The 24385-nt window shown below is 42.7% G+C and overlaps 1 protein-coding gene across 1 annotated transcript; it reads left to right on the top strand.

The window, feature by feature from the left end:
• The first annotated feature begins 12953 nt into the window (after nucleotides 1–12953).
• Nucleotides 12954–17730, top strand: PPP1R3C (protein phosphatase 1 regulatory subunit 3C). Its single transcript, XM_068961519.1, has 2 exons — nucleotides 12954–13026; nucleotides 15285–17730. The coding sequence occupies exons 1-2, from the start codon at nucleotides 13013–13015 to the stop codon at nucleotides 16225–16227; spliced, it is 957 nt and encodes a 318-aa protein (XP_068817620.1). The 5' UTR covers nucleotides 12954–13012; the 3' UTR covers nucleotides 16228–17730.
• The last annotated feature ends 6655 nt before the right edge of the window (nucleotides 17731–24385 follow it).

Genomic DNA, 24385 nt, shown 5'->3' with positions numbered 1-24385 from the left:
ATACGCCATTTCCTTCTGTCTCCTCATGCCCAGCCCCGCACCTAGCAATGTCTGCTCTTCCCTCTTCTCTCATCCTGAGTATCACTAACTCAGAGATGTCTTTCCTGACTTATCCCAGGTTAGGGCATGCCCCTTATCACAAGCTCTCACTGCTCCCCCTAGCTATCTTTTGCATGTACATTAAAATTGCATAATAATTAATTGTTCGATTATATGGTTAAGAAGTCTGTTAGGTTGGGAAAATAGAACCCAGTACAGTGGGCTCCCTAGTAGAAGCCTGATAAAAATTTGCTGAAAAGTTGAATACTTAATACCCACCTTGTCCAGTCTTCAAATTTCTCCTTGTATGTAACCCAATTTTGATTAGGATAAGTCTTGCTCATGTTACCTGTGAATCTGTCATATTAATGAACCAATGAGACAATAGGCTATTTCAACAGATATCTTTGAGTATCTACAATGTTCTAGACATTAATAAGTGTAAAGGAAACAGAGATGGGTAACATTTGGTACCTGACCTCAGGAGTTCATAGTTTAATAGGGGAAACAGTGATACAAACAAATAAATATCAAACAGTGTTACAAAAGCTCTTCTGGCTGTCCATGCAAATTTTTCCTCCAGAGTATAGAGCATTCTGTTTCTATCTCTAGGGTCGGGGGAAATTTAACACTGGACATTTGAGTTGGGCCCTGAAGGATGAAAAAGGTTTGGCCGAGTGAAGGTGTTCCTGGAAGAGGGAACATAAGGGACAAATACGGGCTGTGGCACATGGAGGCAGGAACTTGCATGACCTATGTCATTTCCACAATTAGAGGTGTACCCTAGTCAGCAGAATTTTCCAGGAGGTTTTAAATTTAATGGTCATCTTATACAAGTGGCATAGTGAGGGACAAAAGCAAGGAGGCATTGGGAGGCAGAGGAGGAATGGGCGGTTTGGAGGTCCATGAAGAACAGGGCAAGTTGAACAATGGCCACATGTAGCAAGGGAGAATGGAAGGATGACAAATGGCTTTACAGATAGTAAAATAATTTCAAGGAGTTATTGCTTTGAAAAACTCAAATCTACGCCCATCCTTGCCCTGATGCCCGACTCGTGATGTGAAAACAGACCTGCCATGTTCCAGAGCAAGGTGTGCTTTTCCTGAGTTTTCTAAGGCTGGGGCATTGGATGGCTTTGTTGGCACTGGTCTTGGCACTTTTGAAATAACATTTCCCCCTGACTGCCAACTTAATAGTACACTATCTTCATTTAAGACTTTTGTCAGCAACTTCTCTCTACGCTGTTTCTGAAAACATCTTTTGACAACTCATATTCTTGCCACCTGCTGATTCACCAAATTCACATCGCTTCAATGTCGTCTTCTCATTTTCTCTATTTGTGCAGACTTCCAAAGCCAGTAGCCATTTTTATTAATTCATGTATCCAACTGACCCAATGGGCGTGCAGTGTTTGTGCCAGGCATTATGCCAATTGCGGGAGATACAAAGATGTATAAAATATTCTCCTGGCCCTCAAGGAGCTTACCATCTAGCAGAGGAGACAAATGCAATACCAATTTTTATGGCACCAAGAGCCTCGGTCTTGATTGTTTTCATCACAGAAAAGGAACAATAATTTTGTAATGACATATAGGTGTTAGCTAATGCTACAGTGTCAATTGCATTACAAAATATAAATGTAACGGATCAACGCATTGTGCACTGTAAACTTATAAATGTTGTATGTCAATTATATAGAATAAGTAAATGAAGAAAATTAGTTACAAATTGAAAAAAAAGGAAAGAAAAACTGTGTCAACTTTTTTGAGCATTTTGCAATAGGGTTCAAATTTTATTAACTTTTAAAAATCTCCCGTAATGTTCTTCCACTAAACACATATTTCTCCTTTAAAAAAATTGTGAGATCTGGTGATGTTTCATTTTCAAAGTATACATTAAATTTCCCATGAGATCAATCTGTCTTAGTCTTCCATAGACTTATCGGTGATAGGCAACAATTTTCATCTTAGATAATAAAATAGAAATTGTGAAGTCTTATTATTCCACTGAATATTTTGAAAAAGAATGGAATCTCTATTCTTTTTTGGATGCTTACACAACAGGCAATTATTAATATTCTAAGGATAACGATCATTACTTAAAAATAAAAGATTGTCAAAATAATAAAGATAACCTAGAGATCTCTTTCTATAGGTTATTGCCAACCAAAGCAGCCTGAACACTTTTTAAATAAAAGTATGTGGCAAGTGAAGTGGTAATCACAGGGTTTTATGAATGCACAGAGGAGGGTCCCTAAGGCCGGCTGGAGGAAGAGCAATGGATAGTATCTTGGGGAGATGGCATTTGAGTTGAACCTCAAAAGGGGAAGAGACATCAGCTGAGCAGCGGTGACTGGAGGAAGGGCAGTCCAGGCAGATGAACACCACATGAACAGAGACAGAGCCAGGGAGTGACAAATCGGGATGGGGTTGTTAATGCATTAGACTCAAGGCCTGCCTCTGTGGCCTTCCCTCAACTGCAGCCCCCTGGCTCAGTCAGTGATTTCTTTTCTGCCCAGTTTTGTGCTGCCAAGAAGGAAACTGAGTTTGGTGCAAGCGAAACAGGCTTTTATTCAACAGCCAGAGAATGGAGAAGGGGAGCTCAATCTTTTAAAAGTACCTTCTCCCCAGGGGACGGTAGCAAGAGAATTTTAAGGGCCAGGAGGCTGCAGGTCACCAGGGCTCTAGGAAAGTGGTGGAAGTTGCTCAGTCATGTCCGACTCTTTGCGACCCCCTGGGCTGTAGCCCCCCAGGCTTCCTTTGTCCATGGGCTTTCCCAGGCAAGAATACCTGAGTGGCTTGCCACCCTCTTCTCCAGGGGATCTTCCTGACCCAGAGATCAAACCCAGGTCTCTTGCATTCCAGGCAGATTCTTTACCATCTGAGCCACCAGGGAAGCCCAGGGCTCTAGGAAAGGGTCAGAGACGTTCAGGGACGCTGGGGCATGCGCAAATCCTTCAGCCTTGTTTGCACATGGCACAAGTTGTGCCTGGCAGAGTACAAAGACCCACTTTGGGTGGAGATCTTAGCATGACAATGAAACAAAGGTAACTCTTGGACACCTGGAGGTCTCATCTGCCCACAGGCACATTCTAATGGTCAGATCAGAGCTGGTTCCAGTGATGGAGCACTGTACATCTCTCAAAGCATATATGGTTACAAAGTATCTCTGCCAAACACCAGGTAGTACTTTTGAAACAAACACAGAGATAAATCAGAGCAAGTATCCTTCAGTGCTCAGGGGTTGGTATGGAAAAACAGACAAGTCAAGGCTAGGAAATCCATGACCTTCAGCCTACTCTGCCTGCCACCATGGATCTAGCTGGTTCAGTCTGGTTTCATTGACCACGTTTGTGGCATGCTGTTGATAAAACACAACTAGCCTGTATGGTTAAAAAACCAGTTTTGGGCTGCTTTAATGGATGACAAGAGTGAGTGAGATGGGGGAGGATAGGGAGGGTTGTGAATGCCAGCAGTTCGTTTGTTTTGGGTAGATTTAGATTATGGGTGGCCATTGTAGGATTTTGTGATCAGGGCTCCATTCTAGGTATCTTGATGGTTGTGAGGAAGCTTCATTTGAGTGACACAGCATAGGGTGGGAAAGGCAGGAAAGGCCAGTTAGAAGGCTATTACAACAATCCAAGTGAGAATGATGGGTGGGAAAGGAGTGGGAAGGAGAATGTGGCTTTTTTTTTTTTTTAAATTTATTTGGCTGCTCAGGGTCTTTGTTGAAGCATGTGAGATCTTGTTCCCCAACCAGGGATCCAACCCAGGCCCCCTGCACTGGGAGCACAGAGTCTTAGCCACTGAACCACCAAAGAAGCTCCTGAGACTGTGGCTTCAGAGATGCATGAAGAAGGTGAAAGCAGGCAGGACTTGGTGCCTGATTAAATACGAAAGTGAGGAAGAGAGAACAGAGTGCTCAAGTCCAGATCCTAGTTAACACCTGCGAATGAACCAGCCAATGACTATGCTAAAGTGTTTGCCCATGAAGTTAGGTCTTGGCAGCACAGCCTGATTCCATCACTTGATGGCTGCGGACGCTGCTGCAGCCATTCAGTCTCCCTGAGTCTGTTCCCCCACTGTTAGATGGAATAATAATAGGTTTGGCTTCAAAGGGTTTTAATGAGGATTCAATGAAATAAAGGGTGTGAGAGCATTTTAAAAAGCTGAAAGGACTATCACAGGCAACATGTTATTGCTCAAATGCTGCTCCTGTATTCTTTACCATCAAACCTTGCATTTCTGTTTATAGCTTGCAAAACAAGAACCCCTCCCAAAATCAACCATCAGTTCAGTTCAGTTCAGTTCAGTCGCTCAGTCGTGTCCGACTCTTTGCGACCCCATGAACCGCAGCACGCCAGGCCTCCCTGTCCATCACCAACTCCTGGAGTTCACTCAGACTCACGTCCATCGAGTCAGTGATGCCATCCAGCCATCTCATCCTCTGTCATCCCCTTCTCCTCCTGCCCCCCCATCCCTCCCAGCATCAGAGTCTTTTCCAATGAGTCAACTCTTCACATGAGGTGGCCAAAGTACTGGAGCTTCAGCTTTAGCATCATTTCTTCCAAAGAAATCCCAGGGCTGATCTCCTTCAGAATGGACTGGTTGGATCTCCTTGCAGTCCAAGGGACTCTCAAGAGTTTTCTCCAACACCACAGTTCAAAAGCTTTAATTCTTCGGCACTCAGCCTTCTTCACAGTCCAACTCTCACATCCATACATGACTACTGGAAAAACCATAGCCTTGACTAGACCAACCTTAGTTGGCAAAGTTTGAAGACTAATTCCATAAGTAGTGTCAAAACTTTGGATTTGGGGGTGGGGCAGGAGGGAAGCAATCATCTTTTGTCCTCTTTTAAGCAGTAATCCTCTGTTTCTCTTTTTAATAATACTTAATTTAAAAGAGGCATTCTAGAGACTTCCCTGGCTGTCCAATGGTTAGGACACACTGCTTCCATTGCAGGGGGCACGGGTGCAATCCCTGTTAGGGAAAATAAGGTCCTACGAGCTGCATGGTGTGTCCTAAATAGGGTACTTATTCTTTTTTTTTTTTTTTAAAGGTGCCTTGTATTGTAACAATATTGTAGCCAGTGATTATATCATAAAACACATAGAAGGACTTAAAAGAAAGCTCAATATGCAGCTTGTTATTAATTATCTTAATTTTCTTTTTTCTGTTACTTCTTCTGAAAGAAAAAAAATACTTCCCTTTTAATCACTAACTATTTGGGCTCCAAAGCTCTGTAACAAGAAGAGTTCAATTTTGTATATAGGAAGGCAAGATCTTTTTTGCCCAACATTATCACTTTCAATACAGGAGGTGGATTTTTGATAGGAGAAACGAGGGAATTTTGAAGTGTTTTGTCCACCTATTGGTGATCTTAAATAGTTGCCAGTTTTACTAAATGACAAAAGTTTCACAGCTGTTCCTTTAAAGAAATGTTACTACCTATTAATAGGGAGTAAACAAGGATTGGAGAAAGTTGGCTTTGAAATGTGTTTTTAAAGTGTGGTTGGCACTTGAGGGGGTTTACCATACTTCAGACAAAATATTAAAGCCCTAGTGAAGTTGGTTGTCTTAGTAGGATGTGGGCAACTGTTCACTTTCTCCAACTTCCCCCAGCTGGAACTTTCCAGAAGTCTGAGGGGGCACTAAACAGAGTTCTATGATAGACATTAAGCCCTGCCTTAGACCGTATCTGCTTTTTCTCTCTGTGGTTCAGGGAGGTAATACAGCAGAGGGTCTAAAGAGTTTTGAACATCTACTGGAAAAAGTAGTTATGAATAGTTATGCCCAGAGTTGGGGATGGGGGTGATGTGATGTGCTTGCGTCTATGTCTGGCGAGTGGACGGGTAGAGAAATTTAATTTTGTCATGCAAGAAAGGAAGTATTGTGGTACCTTATAAAAGAGGGATCTGTTTTCAGTTTGGATTCCTTCTGCCAAAACTCCTCTAACAGCCAGAGATGACAGTGGAGTCCAAAAACCAGTTTACAGAGTAGAAAAATGCCTGTCTTTAGACAGACTGGCCTGGTGAGTAGAGTGGTTAGAGAGGAGCTGCATCTCATAGGCTTGTGTGCTAAGTCACTTCAGCTGTGGCTGACTCTTTGTGACCCTGTGGACTGTAGCCCACCAGCCTCCTCTGTCCATGGGATTCTCCAGGCAAGAACCCTGGAGTGGGTTGCCAAGCCCTCCTCCAGGGGATCTTCCCGCCCCAGGGATCCAATTTGCTTCTCTGATGTCTGCTGCACTGGTAGATGGGTTCTTTAGGCCAACGCCACCTGGGAAGCCCCCATAGGGTTTGAGTTTGCAACAAAGAATCAGAATGCAAATTCGCAATGATTCAGAATGCTAAGATTTAGTAAAAATCTTGGGCTGAAACTGAAGGAGGGTGTCTTGGCCCAGACAGAGCCATGAGAACACGCACAGGGCATCAGACCCACCCAGGATGACAAACCCAGTTGGCCAGGCCCAGGGCCTTCTCCAGAGAAGAGGGACTGGAGGTGGAGAGGACAGAATTTTAGAGTGTTCATTGAGTCATTCCTCTCCTACTGACTGGATTCACTGATTGTCCCAATACTTTTTCTCTTTCCCAGAAGTCACAGGTTAACTCTCCAAGTAACAAAAATTACAGTATCCAGAGCATGGTGAACCAGCAGTCCCCTTGGAGAATTCCCTATGGAGGCACCAAGCACTTTTATCCCTCTCCACAGAGGCATGAATTGAATTCCTGTACACATCTTTCCATCCCACCTCCCACCCACCAGTGGACAGCCAGTTGCCTACTTATTAAATAATCCGTTTTTCTTCTTCCCTTATTAGACATGCTCACCTGGATCACATATTAAATTCTCATATGTAATTAGGTCTCTGTTTGGACTCTGATCTCACTGATCTGATTTCTTTATTCATACATCAATATTAATTTTTTTTAAACACTCTAAATTTGTAACAAATTTTAAGCTGATAGGGCTGCTACATCCACATTATTCTTTTTCAAAATATTCCTTCTTCCCAATTTAATTTTTCCCATGTTGATATTTCCTATGAAGTTTAGTACATGTGGGGTGTTTCCAGTTTGTTCTCATTTCTCTGTCTGGGCCAAGATACCCTCCTTCAGTTTCAGTCCAACATTTTTACTAAACCTTAGCATTCTGAATCATTGTGAATTTGTATTCTGATTCTTTGTTGCAAACTCAAAGCCTATGGGGGCTTCCGTTGGTACAAAGAACCCGTCTTGTCTATCTTCCTTAATATTTGTAAGGGCTTTAAAAAAGCCCTTCTGTGGTGGTTTAAAGTTTTCTTCATAGGTCCTTTCTAACTTCCTAATCCTTCAATCAATATGGAGAAACTGCAGAAACTTGAAGATGAAACTTGCAAGGTGAGAGGATGATTTCACCTCTACAGTAAGATTATTATTTCTTTGCTAATTTCATTTTGTATCACTCACATCTCTAATTTTGTTCACGATAGTCCAGGGGATTAAAAAAAGAGAAAGGTAACCTTAGGATTTTCCTGGTGGTCCAGCCTACCTGCCAATGCAGGGGACAGGGCTCAGTCCCTGCTCTGGGAAGAGTCCCTATGCTGTTGGACAACTAAGCCTGTGTGTCACAACTACTGAGTCTGCTCTCTGGAGCCCCTGAGCCACAACTACTGAAGCCTGTGAGGCTTAGAGCCCAAGCTCCTCAATGAAGATAGCCCCTGTGCACTGCAACTAGAGAAAGCCCACAGGAAGCAGTGAAGACCCCAAAATAAGTAAATAAATAATGAAAAATTTAAAAAGCGAACTTTAAAGAGTCTCCCTCCTTTGATTCTTCCCTGTAACTCCCCCAGCTGGAATCCTCACCTCTTGCAAACTGCTCTCCTTGCTGTTACCTGGCGTGTCTTGGTCTTCATTGCCCATCCTGGCCCCCGAAGGCCTCTCCTTTCTCTAAAGTCCCGAAGCACATGTTGCAAAGGTTCGTTACATTCACATTACCCATTTACCACTCAGACAACTTGGTATGGTTACCGGTCTTTTTACCTCTCTGTCTTTCTTCCCAAAAGATTGTTGGAAAGGTCAAGTGTGTCATCCTTTTTCGTTTCCCCCTCCCCCCTCCTTCTTCATCTCACCCACAGGTCTCAGGTAATGTCTTGCACTTTCTTTAACCACTTACTTTTGGTAGCAGCAATTGTGCATTCACCGCAGCACCCAGATTGTTCTCCTACCGGGACGTTCTAAAAGTAGATTTTTTAAACTTAAAAAAAAAAAATCCAGGAAGTGAAAATAATGCTTGAATATCCTTTCAGTGCAAACAGAATGGTCAATAGTATAGTCTACTCACCATGTGGAGAAGAGAATGGCAATGCACTTCAGTATTCTTGCCTGGAGAATTCCATGGATGGAGGAGCCTGGTGGCTTACAGTCCATGGGGCCCTAATGAGTTGGCTATGACTGAGCGACTAACGCTACTACTACTACTATAGTCTACTCAGCAATACTGTAGTTCCTTCTCTTATCTTCTGGGAATATGTGCTTTGAGTAGATGATGAGCTGCTGGTACCATTTCAACTGTGATGGCATTTACTCTCTCATTGATTGAGCCATTCAGCTGCATTCTCGTCTAAATGCCCCAAAGGTGATACTCCAGTCTAGTTAATCTTCCCATTTCCCAAGCCTCACTTCCTCCTTAAAAATTCCACAGATATTCCCCAGGGAGCCCTCCTTTTTTCTGAATCTCTCTGGCCTTCTACAGACCATCTTTTTGGTTTTGGTGGTTACCAGTGTGGTGCTTGTCTTTTTCCAGAGCTACTCACACTTGGAGTGTGGACTCTAGAGGGTTTTGAAACCTGGTCTTGCCCCATGTCTACTAGCTACACGATCTCGGACAAGTTACTTAAACTCTTCAGGTCTCCTCAGTTTCCTCATCTTGAAATATGGATAATCAACACGGTTTCAACTTCCTAGGATTCTTATAAATATTACGTGAGTTAATATTTATTTGTAAAGTGCTTAAAGCAGTCCCTGACCCAAAGTAAACTTTCCGTAAGTATCTGGTTTTCTTTTTTTAAATTATACTCCTTCACTTGCTGTTGGTGCACCCAGCCAATGTGGCTAAAGAAGACAGGAGTCAGTGTAAGAGGGAGCTTACGATTCACAGAGTCACGTGAACTGGCTTCTCTCTTCTCTTCAAAATGGAAATCTCAGTTCTTTTCATGAAAATGAGCAGTTCTCAACCTCACTGCCTCTATAGGGCAGGGCTTGAAGATCAGTTATGAGGTTCATCCTGTTACTACTGAGTACTAGCATCTTAATATTAATAACTGTAAAGTATATTCAAGAACTTTCTTCACTGGGCACTGAAAAAAGGGGCAAGTTTGGAGAAAATGAGTTGACTGGCTGGGACTCCCTGTCCCTGTTTCCCGTAGCTGGTAATGTGTTGGACAGATGGTGGAAGAGACACGGCTGTGTATGTCACATATCATCAGCCCCTTGCTTTGTAGGACCTTAAATTGTTCCCTGGGTATTTAATGAGTTTAAATTTGGTTTTCTATAATAAAGATTGCAGCATTCTCAAGGTCAAGGGGCTGTGACTTATGAATCCTTGTAGCCCCTGGCATGGTTAGAAGCACTGCGCAGATCAAGAAGCCCTCATCAATAGATTCATTGTTTAGAGTGGTAGGGCAAAGCAATGTTGGGATGCTGTTAAACTGCAGTTGGAGAAAAATTACAAGTAACTATAAACCTTTCCACAATTCCTAATCTACTGTGTCTTTATTGGTGCAACTCATGACTAAGAATGCTGATTCCATTCCAGTCCCTCTCATCACAATGAAGAGCAGTAAAACCCTGGAAGGAGATAGAAATGAGGGACCTGATTCTGCTAGTTGGGATAAGTCAGACACAGAAAGACAAATATTCACATATGATCTCATATATATATGGACCATAAAAAAGCAAACCTCATAGAAACAGAGTCAAATGGTGGTTACCAGGGGTTGAGGGTAAAGGGAAAATGGGGAGATGCTCAAAGAGTATAAACTTCTAGGAATCTAATTTACCACATGGTTAATAATGCTGTATTATTCTACACTTGAAAGCTGCTCAAATGTTCTTACCATAAAGAAGAAATGGTAATTATGTGACTTGATGGAGGTTTTAGCTAGTGCTGTGGTGGTGATCATTTTGCAATACATCAAATTAATACTTTGTATACTCTAAACCTACATAATGTTATATATCAATTACATCTCAGTAACTCTGAGGTGAGGGGAGGGAAGAGAAATGGGAGTCCTGGATCATCCAGTTTAGAAGTTGAGTGTTGACTCTTCTTTGGAGACAGCCCTTATTTAAAAAAATATAAATTTATTTATTTTAATTAGAGGCTGATTACTTTACAGTATTGTACTGGTTTTGCCATACATTGACATGGCTCAGGACTGGTGCACTGGGATGACCCAGAGGGATGGGATGCGGAGGGAGGTGGAAGGGGGGTTCAGGATGGGGAACACATGTACACCCGAGGCGGATTCATGTCAATGGAGACAGCCCTGTATCCCTGATTTTTATTTTAAGTTCAGAATAGTGGCTTTTATGGCATCAGTCAGCACCAGGGGGCAGAAGAGAAAGCAGTTTGAATGGAAAGAAGCCCAAACTCAAAAGGACTATGAGTAAATGGTGTAAGCATGTCAAAGCTTCCAACATGGTTCTTAGTACCTAAGGTAAGGTATAGGTAAGGTATATATGTTAGCTGAATCTGAAAGTTTTAAGTCATTTAATGATGATTTCTCAATTACAGAAAAAGTCCAGGTTCACTGTAGAAAAAATAAAAAATACAGAGAAGCAAAATGACAAAAAAGTGAAAAGTGAAAGTTGCTCAGTTTGTTAGTATTAGTGTCTTCAGTCATGTCCAACTCTTTGTGACCCCACGGACTGTATAGTGCATGGAATTCTCCAGGCCAGAATACTGAAGTGGGTAGCCATTCCCTTCTCCAGGGTATCTTCCCAATGCAGGGATCGAACCCAGGTCTCCCACACGGCAGGTGGCTTCTTCATCATCTGAGCCACCAGGGAAGCCCACAGAATGAGAAATAAAATTTTAATTATTCATAATATCTCTATTGCCCCAAATTAAGCACTGTTAACGTTTCGGTTGAGTATATTCTCTTTTCCATATATGCATGTCTTACCCCTAAAATGGGATCACAATTTATTTTTCTTATTTCATGTTTCTCTGTAACTGTAATTGGTAATATCCACTCTTTAGCTCAACATAGTGTTGTTGAACACATACCAAGCACTTTGCTGAGTTTTCTCATCTGTACAGTTTCATTTAATCCTCAGAACAATTTCACTATCTCCATTTTACTGATGGGGGAGTTGAAGCTCAAACTTGTCTAGATTTGAAAGTGTCAAACCCAAACAGTGCCCCTTCAGCTAGTTTGGGTTGTGCTGAGAAACTAGAAGATCTGCTTTTAGTTGGATGTTTTCTTTAAAAAATCAAGCCCACGTGATAAATAACTGCCCCAGTGATAACTCACTTTCTTTTTCTTTAACCACACCATTTGAACACTTCTGCTGCTGCTGAACAGTGATTTTAAAGACACAGGGATTTTTGTACATTTTACATTGTATATTCTGTACATTTTTATGGACTACTGGATAACTAAATTGAGAGCAGAGCAAGGACATGGATTTTATACAAACAATACCTACTCGACTTAGAAATTTAATTTTATGGTTGTAACTGATGATGGTCTAAAAACTCCCCAAACTAAACAAAATTACTAAACCTCGCTGAGAATAACCGGCCTGGGAGAGTCATGAAACTTACAGTGTGATAGTTTAACATTTTGGTTTTCACATCGCTGCCAGAGGACGTCAGAACCGAGTCGAGGGATTTGGGTTGACCACTGGCTCTGCGGGCTGACCCACCACATGAGCAAAAGAGGCCTTTTCATTTCTGGCTTTAGTTTTCTCTTCCAGGGAGAAAAGCTGAAGACTAGATTGAAATACAAAGTGCCTTTTAATGAAACGCTGCCTCATTGTCTTATAATAGGGCTAACACGGACTGCCTGCCGGTGGCTCAGATGGTAAAGAATCTGCCTGCAAAGCAGGAGACCCGGATCAATCTCTGGATCAGGAAGATCCCCTGGAGAAGGGCATGGCAACCCACTCCAGTATTCTTCCCTGGGAAATCCCAAGGACAGAGGAGCCTGGCAGGCCACAGTCCATGGGATCTTAAAGAGAAGACAGGGCTGAAGCGATTAATACTGACTAACACGGTTCATTAACAATATTGGTTAGAGAAGGAATGTACTGTGTGGTGCATTTGCGGGTTCACCCTAACCCCAAAATATGCAGTCAACCTCTGATTGCTCAGGGCAAGGAAAGGGAGAAGATGAGCCAATGCACCAAGCAATGAACAAAATAAACATTTCAAAAATATAAATATAAGCACACACACACATCCCCTCCCCCCACCGCCACCCCTCCACGCGTCCCCGGAACGAGCCACAGTGTCCTGCCCTCAGATAACTGTATACAGAAGCCTCGCGAGTGAGACACCTCCCTCCCTGCAGCCCCGCTGTGTTGGCGCTCCGCGCGGGAGGAGGTTTGCTGCATTCCCTCCTGGCCTGCGCCGGCTACTTGTGCTACGCGGTTGCCTCCACGCCTCCTCGCCCGGGGTTCGCGTTACTCTACCCTGGCCAGCTGGCCCGGGGTCCCAGAGCGCCCCCAGCGCCCAGCGAGCCCTGCACCACGGCAGTCACGTCCCGGGCAAGGGCTCGCGCCCCAGCTGAGCGCTGGTTGGTCGCGCCGTCGAGCCCGCGGCCCGGCGATTGGCCCTGGCAGTCGGCTCACGTGGTCCCGAGCAGTTAAGCGGCCTCCCGGGGGCCGCACCCGCGATCTGCCGGAGCTGCGGCCACACGGGGACTCCCGGGAGACGGGTGCGAACTCTCGCAAACCGCGGAGTGCCGCCGCTCCTCTGCCTGATGAGCTGCACCAGGTAGGTTCCCTGCAGATTCTCCGACCCGGAGCTCAGGGAGCGCGCAGCTGTCGGGAGGCTGGGATGCGTTTTCCTGCTGTCATCCCCGCCCCGGAGACCCCAGGGGAGGGCGGGTTGACAGGCTGCTGACGAATCTGGCGCCGGGGAAGCCTTGGAGGTGTGAAGATTTGCTCTGAGCATCTCAGGCAGAGCTGATTTCGGTAAACGGCATCTTAACCCAGAAACTGTCTTAACGTGAGTCAGCTTTAGTTCTGATTCCCTCGTGGATTCTAACCGTATCTCTTGGTCCTGCACAGATGTCTCAAGGACTCGTGGAAAGAGCACTCACATTGCTGGCTGTGTAGTTTAGCTTTGGGAAAAACTAACGATGGACGATGTTCACTTTCCTTGGTCCTCTTTCCTTCTTCTGACGGTTTGCCATAGCAAAGCCAGTCTCAGAGTTTGAGCAAATGATAATTTTTAAACTCTTCGGCCAGACTTAACATTCCAGGGAAATCACCATATCCTGAAACTGTCTTTCGATAAGTGCAAAATGTGAAAATACAGAGCAAACCCCCAAACAAAAAAACCACCCACAAAACTACTTAAATAGCTTCTTTAGACATAACTTAGCAGAAGACTTCTCTAAAATTTCCGCCTGTTAACTATTATTAGACCAATAAATATAGCTTTCTCTCTCATTTGTTTGTTCTAAGTTTGTAGGTCTCCCAGAAAAATCCTAGGGCTAATAAAGTGAACTCTCAGAATATTCTTTTATTATCCATCTTATGATAATGACCATTTGGCTATGTGCTTAGAGCTGCTGGGAAGACAGTTACTAAAGCCGGAATGAGAAATGTCACATACAGTATACATACACTTCTTATCTGAAGGCTAGGATAGGGGAAAAATGTCCATAAGTTTGGCAATGTATACTCAGGGCTAAAGGCCAGAAAAAATACCTTTCTTGATGGACACTTCATGGTTTAATATTTCTGGGCATAGTTATGTCTAAATTTTAAATAGCTTTATTATCTTTCTGGTTATAAATATCCATTGCCAGAACATTTGAAAATACCAAAAAAGTACAAAGGCAAAAATAGATCACCTATCACCCGGAGATAATTGTTAACTTTTTGTTGTGCTTCCTATTAGACTTTTCAACATTTATAAGTTCATATATGTGTTGTATATATATATATATATATATATATACAACACATATATTGAAACTACCCTATTTTCAGGTTTGGCTTTCCCAGTGACTCAGCGGTAAAGAATCTGCCTGCAATGCAGGAGACACGGGTTCGATCCCAGGGTTGTGAAGATTCCCTGGAGAAGGAAATGACAAACCACTCCAGTATTCTTGCCTGGAAAATCCCATGGACAGAGGAGCCTGGTGGGCTATAGTCCATGGGGTCACAAAAGAGTCTGACATGACTGAGTGACTAAATAATGACAATAATCTTCAGATCATCAGATTTTCCCACTTAAATGTGGAGTTGGCATGGATGTCTTTTTGGGTGAAATACAGATTATGTAAAGATTTTTAAATTCATAAATGGCTGCCTTGCACTTCAGTAGGTTATTTGTGTAAAATGGGGAAGAGCATGGTAATGAAAGTGCAGAGAGAATCCTCTAATTTACTCTTTCTAGTATTTTGCTCTCAAAACCCTTTGCTGTTTTTATTCTTTCTTTTTAAATGGATTATGGTTCCAGAGAAGTATAATTAATTCAATAGCAAAATCATCAAAGCAGTTGAGGGAGTGCAGTTTGGAACTTTGATTCTAGAACCTGTCTGGTCATTGGCTTACCTGGGAAGCTTTAAGAACATATACATTCTTGTCTCCATCCCCAGGGGTTCTGCATTAGAGGCTAAGTCCAAGGATTCTGCATTGAAAAAAAAGAAATCCAACCCACTAGGCCATGGTGGGGGCTTCCGTGGTGGCTCAAACAGTAAGGAACCTGCCTGAAAACAGACAGGTTTGAGAACTGGTGCTCCAGAACAGAGCAAATGATTTTAGAGCTGTATTAGAGTTGCTCCCATCCAAATCTTTTATTTCTCAGATGGAGAAACTGGGACACCAAGTGTTTTAACCCATGGCCTATAGCCTGTCAAGGGCAGAGCCAAACATAAGATGCAGCTCTTATCACCTAATCCTGCATTCCTTTATTTCATGTGAGAGCACTGTGCTGGCTGTAATAGTACAGACATACTTGGGACCAGGGGAAGTGCATTCTAGGTGCAGATGATAACCCCTCTTCTTTCTGTATTCCAGAATGATCCAGGTCTTAGATCCACGGCCTCTGACAAGTTCAGTCATGCCCGTGGATGTCGCTGTGAGGCTCTGCTTGGCTCATTCCCCACCTCTGAAGAGCTTCCTGAGCCCTTATGATGACTTCCAACGAAGAAATTTTGTGAACAAATTAAAGCCCCTAAAGCCGTGTCTCAACATAAAACAGGAAGCCAGAGCACAGGACGGCTGGAAGCCTTCACACAGCCAAGCCAAGAAGCGGGTGGTGTTTGCGGACTCTAAGGGCCTCTCCCTCACCGCCATCCACGTCTTCTCAGACCTTCCCGAGGAGCCCGTGTGGGATCTCCAGTTTGACCTCTTGGACCTGAATGATATCTCCTCAGGCTTAAAGCTCCACGAGGAGAAGAACCTGATTCTGGATTTCCCTCAGCCTTCAGCTGACTACTTAAGTTTTCGGAACCACTTCCAGAAGAACTCTGTCTGCCTGGAGAACTGCTCTTTGCAGGAGCGAACCGTGACGGGGACTGTGAAGGTGAAGAACGTGAGCTTTGAGAAGAAGGTTCAGATCCGGATCACTTTTGACTCCTGGCAGAGCTACAACGACGTGGACTGTGCCTACATGAAAAACGTGTACGGTGGCTCGGACAGCGACACCTTCTCGTTTGCCATTGACCTACCCTCTGTCATCCCCACAAAGGAGAAAATTGAGTTCTGTGTCGCCTACCATGCTAATGGGCAGGTCTTCTGGGACAACAACGAGGGTCAGAATTACAGAATCGTCCATGCACAGTGGAAACCCGATGGGGTGCAGACACAGATGGCAGCCCAGGACTGTGCCTTCCACCAGGCACCACCCCCCAAGGCCGAGCTGGAGTCGACAGTGTTTGGCAGTCCAAGGCTGGCCAGTGGGCTCTTCCCAGAATGGCAGAGCTGGGGGAGGATGGAGAACTTGGCCTCTTACCGATGAATGAAGCAACCTGGTGACCAGTCTTGACCTTACTCCCGATGTAATTCTAGGTCTGTGTTGCTCAATCTTAGGAAGGCGTTGCTACTTTCCTTCAGTAGGTTTAGGTTGGAGCTTTTGAGACCTGGCTACAAAAAAAAGATAGCCCTTTGAGAATTTAGTGTGGGGGTTTGTATGGATGACACTGCCCAGTGTTGCTGTGGAGGATCAAGTTAAAGCCTGGAACCCTATTTTTGTAAAAGTAATATTCTGTCTATACCCTTTTCTCCTTCCCTCTCAATTCACTGGCTTTCATCTTGGGCAAGGAAAGGTTGAGGAAGGACAGTGGATGGTGATGGAAAGCTGTGTTAATGGTATGAGGAATGTCTGAAAAGTATACACAAAGGGCTCTGCAGCTCAGGTCAGAGTAGGAGCAGGAGGTCTGATACTTAACCGTTGGTGAGAAAATGAAGGGTATTTTGTTTTTTAAAGTTGGTTTTACAGGTTTCTCCTGGGGAAGTAATTCGTAGGGGGGAGAAAAAGATCCATTCTAGGTATTCTCGTGGAGAAGAACCCAAACAAACTTTAGGGGTATTGGGTGGTTATTGGGGAAAGGTGAATTATAACTCTGGAGAATCAGATTTTTTACATGAAGCCTTTCTGTTCAACGTGACTCATCAAAAATCATGATCTGGGGAAAGCTTAAGTAAATCTGGCTTTGCAGTCCTAGTGGGATATGTGACCTTACCTGTGGCCCAGGTATTATGCCTGGGTTCTCAGTGTAGATGCTGCCTAACCAAAAAAAAACCATGCCATCATCATTGGCCAGAAACTGGTAGGAACTCTATGTCATGTCAAGGATCACTCCCTGCAAGTGCCTTGATTAAACCAGAATGTTGTAGTTGCTTAACCCAAGTATCTGAAGGGTCATCTGATAACTCATGAGTGTTTGACCTCATCAGAAGGTCCCCTCTGTTTGTTGGCATTCCTCTTGCGACACTGTTGCATCTTCAAGAGTGTTGTCAGTGTGCACAACTCGCATCCTTCATATTGAAGGTGATTCGTTTTTCTGCCATACTTTATCAATGTGATATTGGAAGTGAAGACTGACACTGATTCTCAATTCAAGAATCCAGTACCTTGCACATAAAAGTAGCCATTTCTTGCCTATATTCTTCTTGTTATTTTAAGTCTTCCTACCAATTTCTTGAAAGTCAACATTTTTTTTTAATGGATGTGAATTGTTTTGGGTGTGTTGTAATATACTTTGTTTTGGACTGTGCATAAATCCATTCTGTAAGATCTTCAAAACAGGAGCCTCTGAATGTTCACTTCTATCATCACGCACATCCGTTGAAAGGTATTCTGAGAATGCAGTTAATTTTAACACGTGTGATATGCCATGCTGGAAAAGTTATTGGAATAACTCTGCTGCGACAGTATTTGAGGTTTGGCTAGCACCCACAATTTTTCTACTCTAAATATTTCACTCTCCTGTAGCTATCCTCTGTGAACTTCTCACTTTAAAAATAAAAGTGTTTGATATAAGATCTGAGAATGTTTTCCTTCCCAAAGTCCCAGTTAGTTAAATAAGAAACCATCAACTGAGATTCTCCTGTTTTGTTTAACTGAGCAAGGTTAGTTTGGACCAGGAATTGGATCCGCCTGAAGGTATTCACATGGTCCCAGTCTCATTAGTGAGAATTTCGACCTCCTGACCATTGAGGCTGGGGTCTAGAGACAGTGACCTGGGCTGTTGGAACTGTCCCCATCTGTGCTGACTGCTCATCACACACTCTCAGTTTTATCTTGGGGGCCACTTCTCAGCTTGAAGTGGGGGAGGGGATGGTGTGAAAAGGGCTGGAGCAGCTACTCTCTCCTGAGTTCCAGCTCCTTCGTGAAAGGGCAGAGCTTGGAGCTGCAGGAAGGGTGTGTGTCGCAGGCAGAGGGCATCAGTCCCAGACTGAGGGGAGGCTCAGCTCCTCGGGGTGGGAAGCAGCAGGTTCAGGAAACAAAATCTTAGTTCCAGTTCTTGCCTAAAACTCCAGGAAGGGCTTCTGCACAGCGTCTCTTAAGGGGGAATAACCAACCTTCTAGAAAGACCCAATGATGAAAAACAAATTTTATCATAACATCTTCTTCATCAGAAGTTGTGAACTATAGGCTTACAGGCTGGATCTGGCTGCAGACATTTTTTTCCTCTTCTAAAGAATGTTTTAAATGATGAAAGTATGATACCACATTTATAGGAGACTTGGAAACTATAGAACCAATTTACATATAGTTCCACTATATATTATAATATTTTTGAAGTTGATTAACAAAGATTTTTAGTTGGAGTTTCAATATCAAACTCTCAAAAATTAATAGAATGAATATACAGAAAAGTAGAAGGATATATGGCACCCCACTGCAGTACTCTTGCCTGGAAAATCCCATGGACGGAGGAGCCTGGTGGGCTGCAGTCCACGAGGTCGCTAAGAGTCGGACACGACTGAGCAACTTCACTTTCACTTTTCACTTTCATACATTGGAGAAGGAAATGGCAACCCACTCCAGTGTTCTTGCCTGGAGAATCCCAGGGACGGGGGAGCCTGGTATAAGGCTGTCTCTGGGGTCACACAGAGTCGGACACGACTGAAGCAACTTAGCAGCAGCAGCAGCAGGATATAGTATCTCTGAAAATGGCTGCAGATATTTTTTTTTTGGACACAGGTTGATTTTTTGTTTCTCTCTCTCTCTCTTTTTTTTAAGAGAGTTTATTGCCAAGAGCAGGCCATCAGCAGGCTACATTAAAAAAACTCTGAGTTTCCTTTTAGCTGAAAACATTGCAAGGCCTTTCCTCATGGTGACCGTCCCCTGGAGTTGAGTGCAGCTGCCTCCTCTGATGGGCTTCGCCTGCTTTTCCTGTCATTCCTGCTTCACTCTCTCCCGCTGTCCGCCTACCTCTGTAAGCGCGGGAGTTCATCACCCATAGTTTGGTTCCTCCGGCTCTCTACTGGCTTAGGTGAAGGCTGCTCTCTTACCATAGGATGGAGAAAAGTTAAATATCAGTCTGACAGGGACCTTGAAAACTGTAGGATGCAAATGTCCCCCTTTATAAGAGAAATTGAGATTCAGAGAGGGGAAGTGACTTGTTCCAGGTCCTGTGGCTGGTTGAGTCGGCCTGGAACAGTGACTTCTAGGTTGGACAGTGATTTTTTTGTTTTGTTTTTTAGTATTTTTATTATTTTTCTTTTTTAAATCAAAGTTTTTGTGATTGAGGGCAGTGACTTTTTGCCTAGTGTTTTCCTTCACATTTCTTGCTTGAAGTCTTCCCTGAAGACTTCCTTTCCTAGCCACTCCCTTTCTTTTTTTAATTAAATTCTTTTTATTGGAGGATAGTGTATTTACGCTGCTGTTAGTTTCTGCTGTACAGAAAAGTGACTCAGTTATACATATACATATACCCACTCTTTTGGGGGTTCTTTTTCAATACAGTTCATTATAGATTATTCAGTAGAGTTTCCTGTGCTATACAGTAGTCCTTATTGTGTGTATACTCAGTCACATCTGATTATTTGTGATCCTTTGGACTGTAGCCCATGAGGCTCCACTGTTCATAGGATTTTTTCAGGCAAGAATACTGGAGTCAGTTGCAATTTCTTTTTCCAGGGGACCTTCCCGACCCAAGGATCAACCCTGAATCTCCTGCATTGGCAGGTGGATTCTTTGCCACTAAGCCCCTGGGGAAGCCCCTAGGTCCTTATTAGTTATCTATTATATTTTGTATACTATTGTGTGCCTATGTCAATCCCAATCTCCCAATTTATCCCTCCCCACCCCTTACCCCCCTGGGAACCATTACATCTGTGACTCCATTTCTGTTCTGTAAATAAGTTCATTTGAACAATAATTTTAGATTCCTCAGCACCCCCATGTTGTCAAAATCTCCACTGTGTTTTTCTGGAAAGCCTTTTAGCCTCCTGCCCTTGGCAGCTTTGAAATTTGACAAATATCTGGAGTGGAAAATGAGCTGAGCGTCAGGTTCAGTCTTCTACACACCCTCTCACCAGAATATTGACGTAGTCTGAACTCTTAAGTTTTCTCTTTTTTTCCAGCTTCTTGAAGCCATCTGTCAATGTCACTGGTATTCTTCCAAGGCAAAGTTCAGATTTTCGTTTTCTTGTCCAGAATCAGCAAATACATCCAGGTACAAACAGCTGCAGTGTGTCAGTTCAACTTAGCCATGAAGTCTGGTTGTTTTAGTAACTTTCCAGTGCTTTTAAACAATTTGTTGATATTTCTCCCCAGACTGTCTTATTCATCTTCATGTTAGTACTTGTCTGCTTCGAGCCACTCTATCATATTCAAAAGTGATAATATATCCTATCTTTGATTCTCTCTGTATAGTTTCTCCTTATTTCAAGTCCCTGGTTGTCTCAGCAATAGCTCAATGCTTTCAAGCTTTTAGTTGTTGTATTTTATACAACTTTTCTAGTTGTTCTCATCTGGACCATTAGTCCTACTGCAAGCTCTTCTCTCTTAATCTTATACAGTTCAGTGCCTCATCCTATGTGAATTTCTTCTAGAAATCTAAGGATAGGGATTAATTATACTTTGTTATTGTAAACATTGAAGAATATAACCAAGATCCTAGCCTGGATAGAAAGCTATTTCACCATTGTACTCCAGAAGCAGTTTAGAGATTGTTCTAATACCTAAAAAAGTGCTTCATAGGAGACCCAAAGTTATACCCTGTGCAACAGGGCTGACAATGTCTTTGAAAATGTGAAAAATAAGTATAAAGTCTAGATTATTTCCCACCAAAACTCTCCCAGTACAAAACACTCAAAAGTGCTAGATAAAATATTTTCTAACTATGCTATCAAAGCACTGCTAAGCTGGGAAGAAAGTAAAGTGAGTTATTCGTTCCATCATGTCCCACTCTTTGTGACCTCATGGACTGTAGCCCACCAGACTCCTCTGTCCATAGAATTCTTCAGGCAAGAATCCTGGAGTGGGTAGCCATTCCCTTCTCCAGAGGATCTTCCCTACCCAAGGATCAGAACCATGGTCTCCTGCATCACAGGCAGATTCTTTACTATTTGAGCCGCCAGGGAATAACTTCCTTAGTCCTCTAAACAAAAAGCAGAAGCAGAGCTCTAGGAAGGTAAATGGCTGGCACCTGTCCTGAAGTCACTTGTTAATCCTTAGGTGACCAACATGGCTTTTTTTGACATCTATGGCTGCTTTGAGGAAGGAAGATGCAGATTAAGGTGGTGATGGGGTCACAGTGAATAGCATAGCCAGAACCAAGAAAGGATAGACCCTTGGTAAGAAAAGGATTAAAACCCTCTTGCAAAGAAATTCAACTAAGAAAGATGCCTCTATCTCTGGGTAGACGGGGAAAAACCTCCTCTTAAAATTCATAACCACAATCTGGTCCTCACATGGATTTGCAATCTGAATTCACATTCCTGTGTTCTGGAAAACCTCAAGCAGAAAATCTATTTAAAAATGGCTTCTGGTTGCAGTACCCACAGATTCTTATTAGAAGCAAATGTAAGTGCTCCGTGTAAGGTATATCTTCAAACATAAGCCCACAGAATTTTCATCAAACATGAATTTACATCCAGTGAAATAAAAAGACAAATTTTTGACAAGATGCATGAAGATAAAAATGAGAACACTAAAAAATTTGGGATTTAAAAAATGTCATAAGCATAGGTAACAAATACATAACTAAAAATTAATATAAAGGCATTAGGAACAATTTTATACTAATAATTCTTGAAACAGATAAAACAGACGCATTTCTAGAAAAATGTGTTATTTCAAAATAATCTCAAGTAGAAATACAAAATCTGGCTAGTCTTATACATATTTAAGATTAGTAGTTTAAAACCCATTTATAAGTAAAATACAAGGCGTAGATATCTTTTTCAGGTGGGTGGCATCAAACATTCAGGAATCAAATATTTCTAATCTTATTTAAAATATTCTGAAGTATATATAAAAAAAGAAGGAACATTCCCTGACATATGTTAAGTTACCATAACTTTGACACTGAAACTTTATAAAGACAGTATAGGAAAGAATAACAACTTCACTTATAAATAGATGGAAAAATTTATAAACAATAAATTATTAAAAATGAATCCAAAATATATAAAAAGGTAATCAGGTTGGGGATATTCTAAGAAGGCAAGATTGGTTCAACTCTAGAACATCGACTAACTAGAACATAAACAGATTAAAGGAATAAAAACTTGATCAACTCAATAGATACCAAAAAGTGTTTAAAATTTTTATACCATTAATAAAGACAACAACAACAGCACTATTACTCAAACTAGGAATAAAGGGAACCTTCCCTGGGTCACAAAGATCCCCTGGAGGAAGAAATGGCTACCCACTCCAGTGTTCTTGCCTGGAGAATTCCATGGACAGAGAAGCCTGGCAGGCTACAGTTCATGGGGCCGTCAGACACAAGTGAGCGACTAACACTTTCACTTCCTTTAATTTGAAAAAATGATATTGACTAAAATAAGAACAATTAAAATCTACCACAAACTTCACACTCAGGTAAAAGCTGACACGACTTTTAAGATTCGATCCTCTATCACCCCCTCTTTCAAATACCGCGCCAGAAATCTGAGCCAGTGAAGTAAAGTCAGAAAGAAGTAAAGATAGAATTGGAAGGAAAGAAAGTATATTATTTGCAGATAATATGTTTGTCTGAATAGAAGAGCCAGAAGAGTCTACTAGTAAATTAGAATAAGTGGAGAATTTAGCAGTTATTGTATATAAGATTGTGATAGCCTACAAGACAGCCCCAGAAAGCGCCACCTTCTGAGTTTCACTCTAGGGTAGTCTCCTCCCAGGGACCCAACCAGGGTCTCCACATTGCAGGCAGGGCCTACCGTCTGAGCCACCAGGGAAGCCCTGAACTATAATCTCCTCCCGTATTATACTTGAGTTGCTCTGTGACCAACAGAACGTAGCAGAAATCGTGATATGGCACTTCCAGGATTAGGTGACAAAAGACACTGTGGCTTTCATCTTAGTGGTTCCCCCTCTCCTCCTCTCCCCGCTTCCTTCCTCCTCTCTCCCTTTTTCTTCCCCTCCCTCTTCCCCTCCGTCTCTCCCTTTTTTATTTTCTTTTCCAAGTTTTTTGGTGGAGGTTACTGATGATCTCGTCCCTATGTAACCCTTAAGAGTAATAAGCTGGAAATATCTGGGTTTTGAAAGCGATGTTCTTCCAGTCCCTTTAGGATGTGGTTTGGATTCATGATAAAGGACCCTCTTTATATGTTTTTTTTTTCCCCTACACTTTTGAGATGCCAGATGGTGTCAAATTGAGTAGAAGTTTTCTTTGTATCCTCATTGCTGCTGCAGAAATGAAAATAAAAACTGAATCCTTGGGTGTTTTTGTTAAGGACCAGCTATTTTCTAGGTTATTTGTGCTTACACCTGGGGTTCTAGGTGACAGAAAGTCTGATCCTATTTAACCCGGCGAACACCCCCCCTTAACATTCTACATGGCACTCTCACTGGTACCGCCACCTACAACTACAGGCGCCTACATTGCTGTGCCTTTCTGATTCCTAGCACAGTCTCCCAGTCCTTATTTACCTACATTAAGAATTTGTCAAACCCTGGCAGAGAGAGGCACCTCCTATCTTGGGATCAGTTCTGACTATAATATATCATCATCTAGTTTCAGTGTGCTTGGAAACAATGATCAGGCCAAATTTGCCATTACAGCAACAAAAAATATAGGTGCTGCATATCACGGAAGGAGACAGTCGTTAAGATACCCGCACGGGACTCCTGGCTATTTGGTTCCAACTTCTCAGAGCTCCTTTACTGGAGGCGCTGTTACTGGATCTAGGTGTTAACAGCTTCTTACTCATATGGGTCCACTGAGTCAGAGGAGCTGGTGAGTCACATGCTTATTATTCCTGCTCCTCCAGCAGATATTTTATCCTGGCCATTTATAATGCTGACCAGATTCACAGTAACTAAAAATGGCTGTAACCTGAGACACACACAGACTTAAATGTTCAGTATGTACACTGTTGGGTGATGCAACTTTCAAAATTAATCTTTGGATATACCCTAGTTAATAGTCTATAAACTGCTTGTTCTTACATCTGCCTGGGGATTTGTGATACACACCCTCTCCTTTGGATGCTGA

Source organism: Capricornis sumatraensis, chromosome 23 (genome assembly GCF_032405125.1).
Source record: "Capricornis sumatraensis isolate serow.1 chromosome 23, serow.2, whole genome shotgun sequence".
Classification (NCBI taxonomy): domain Eukaryota; kingdom Metazoa; phylum Chordata; class Mammalia; order Artiodactyla; family Bovidae; genus Capricornis; species Capricornis sumatraensis.
Note: the sequence above shows the minus strand (reverse complement) of the source record. Positions and strands in the feature narration are given on the sequence as shown.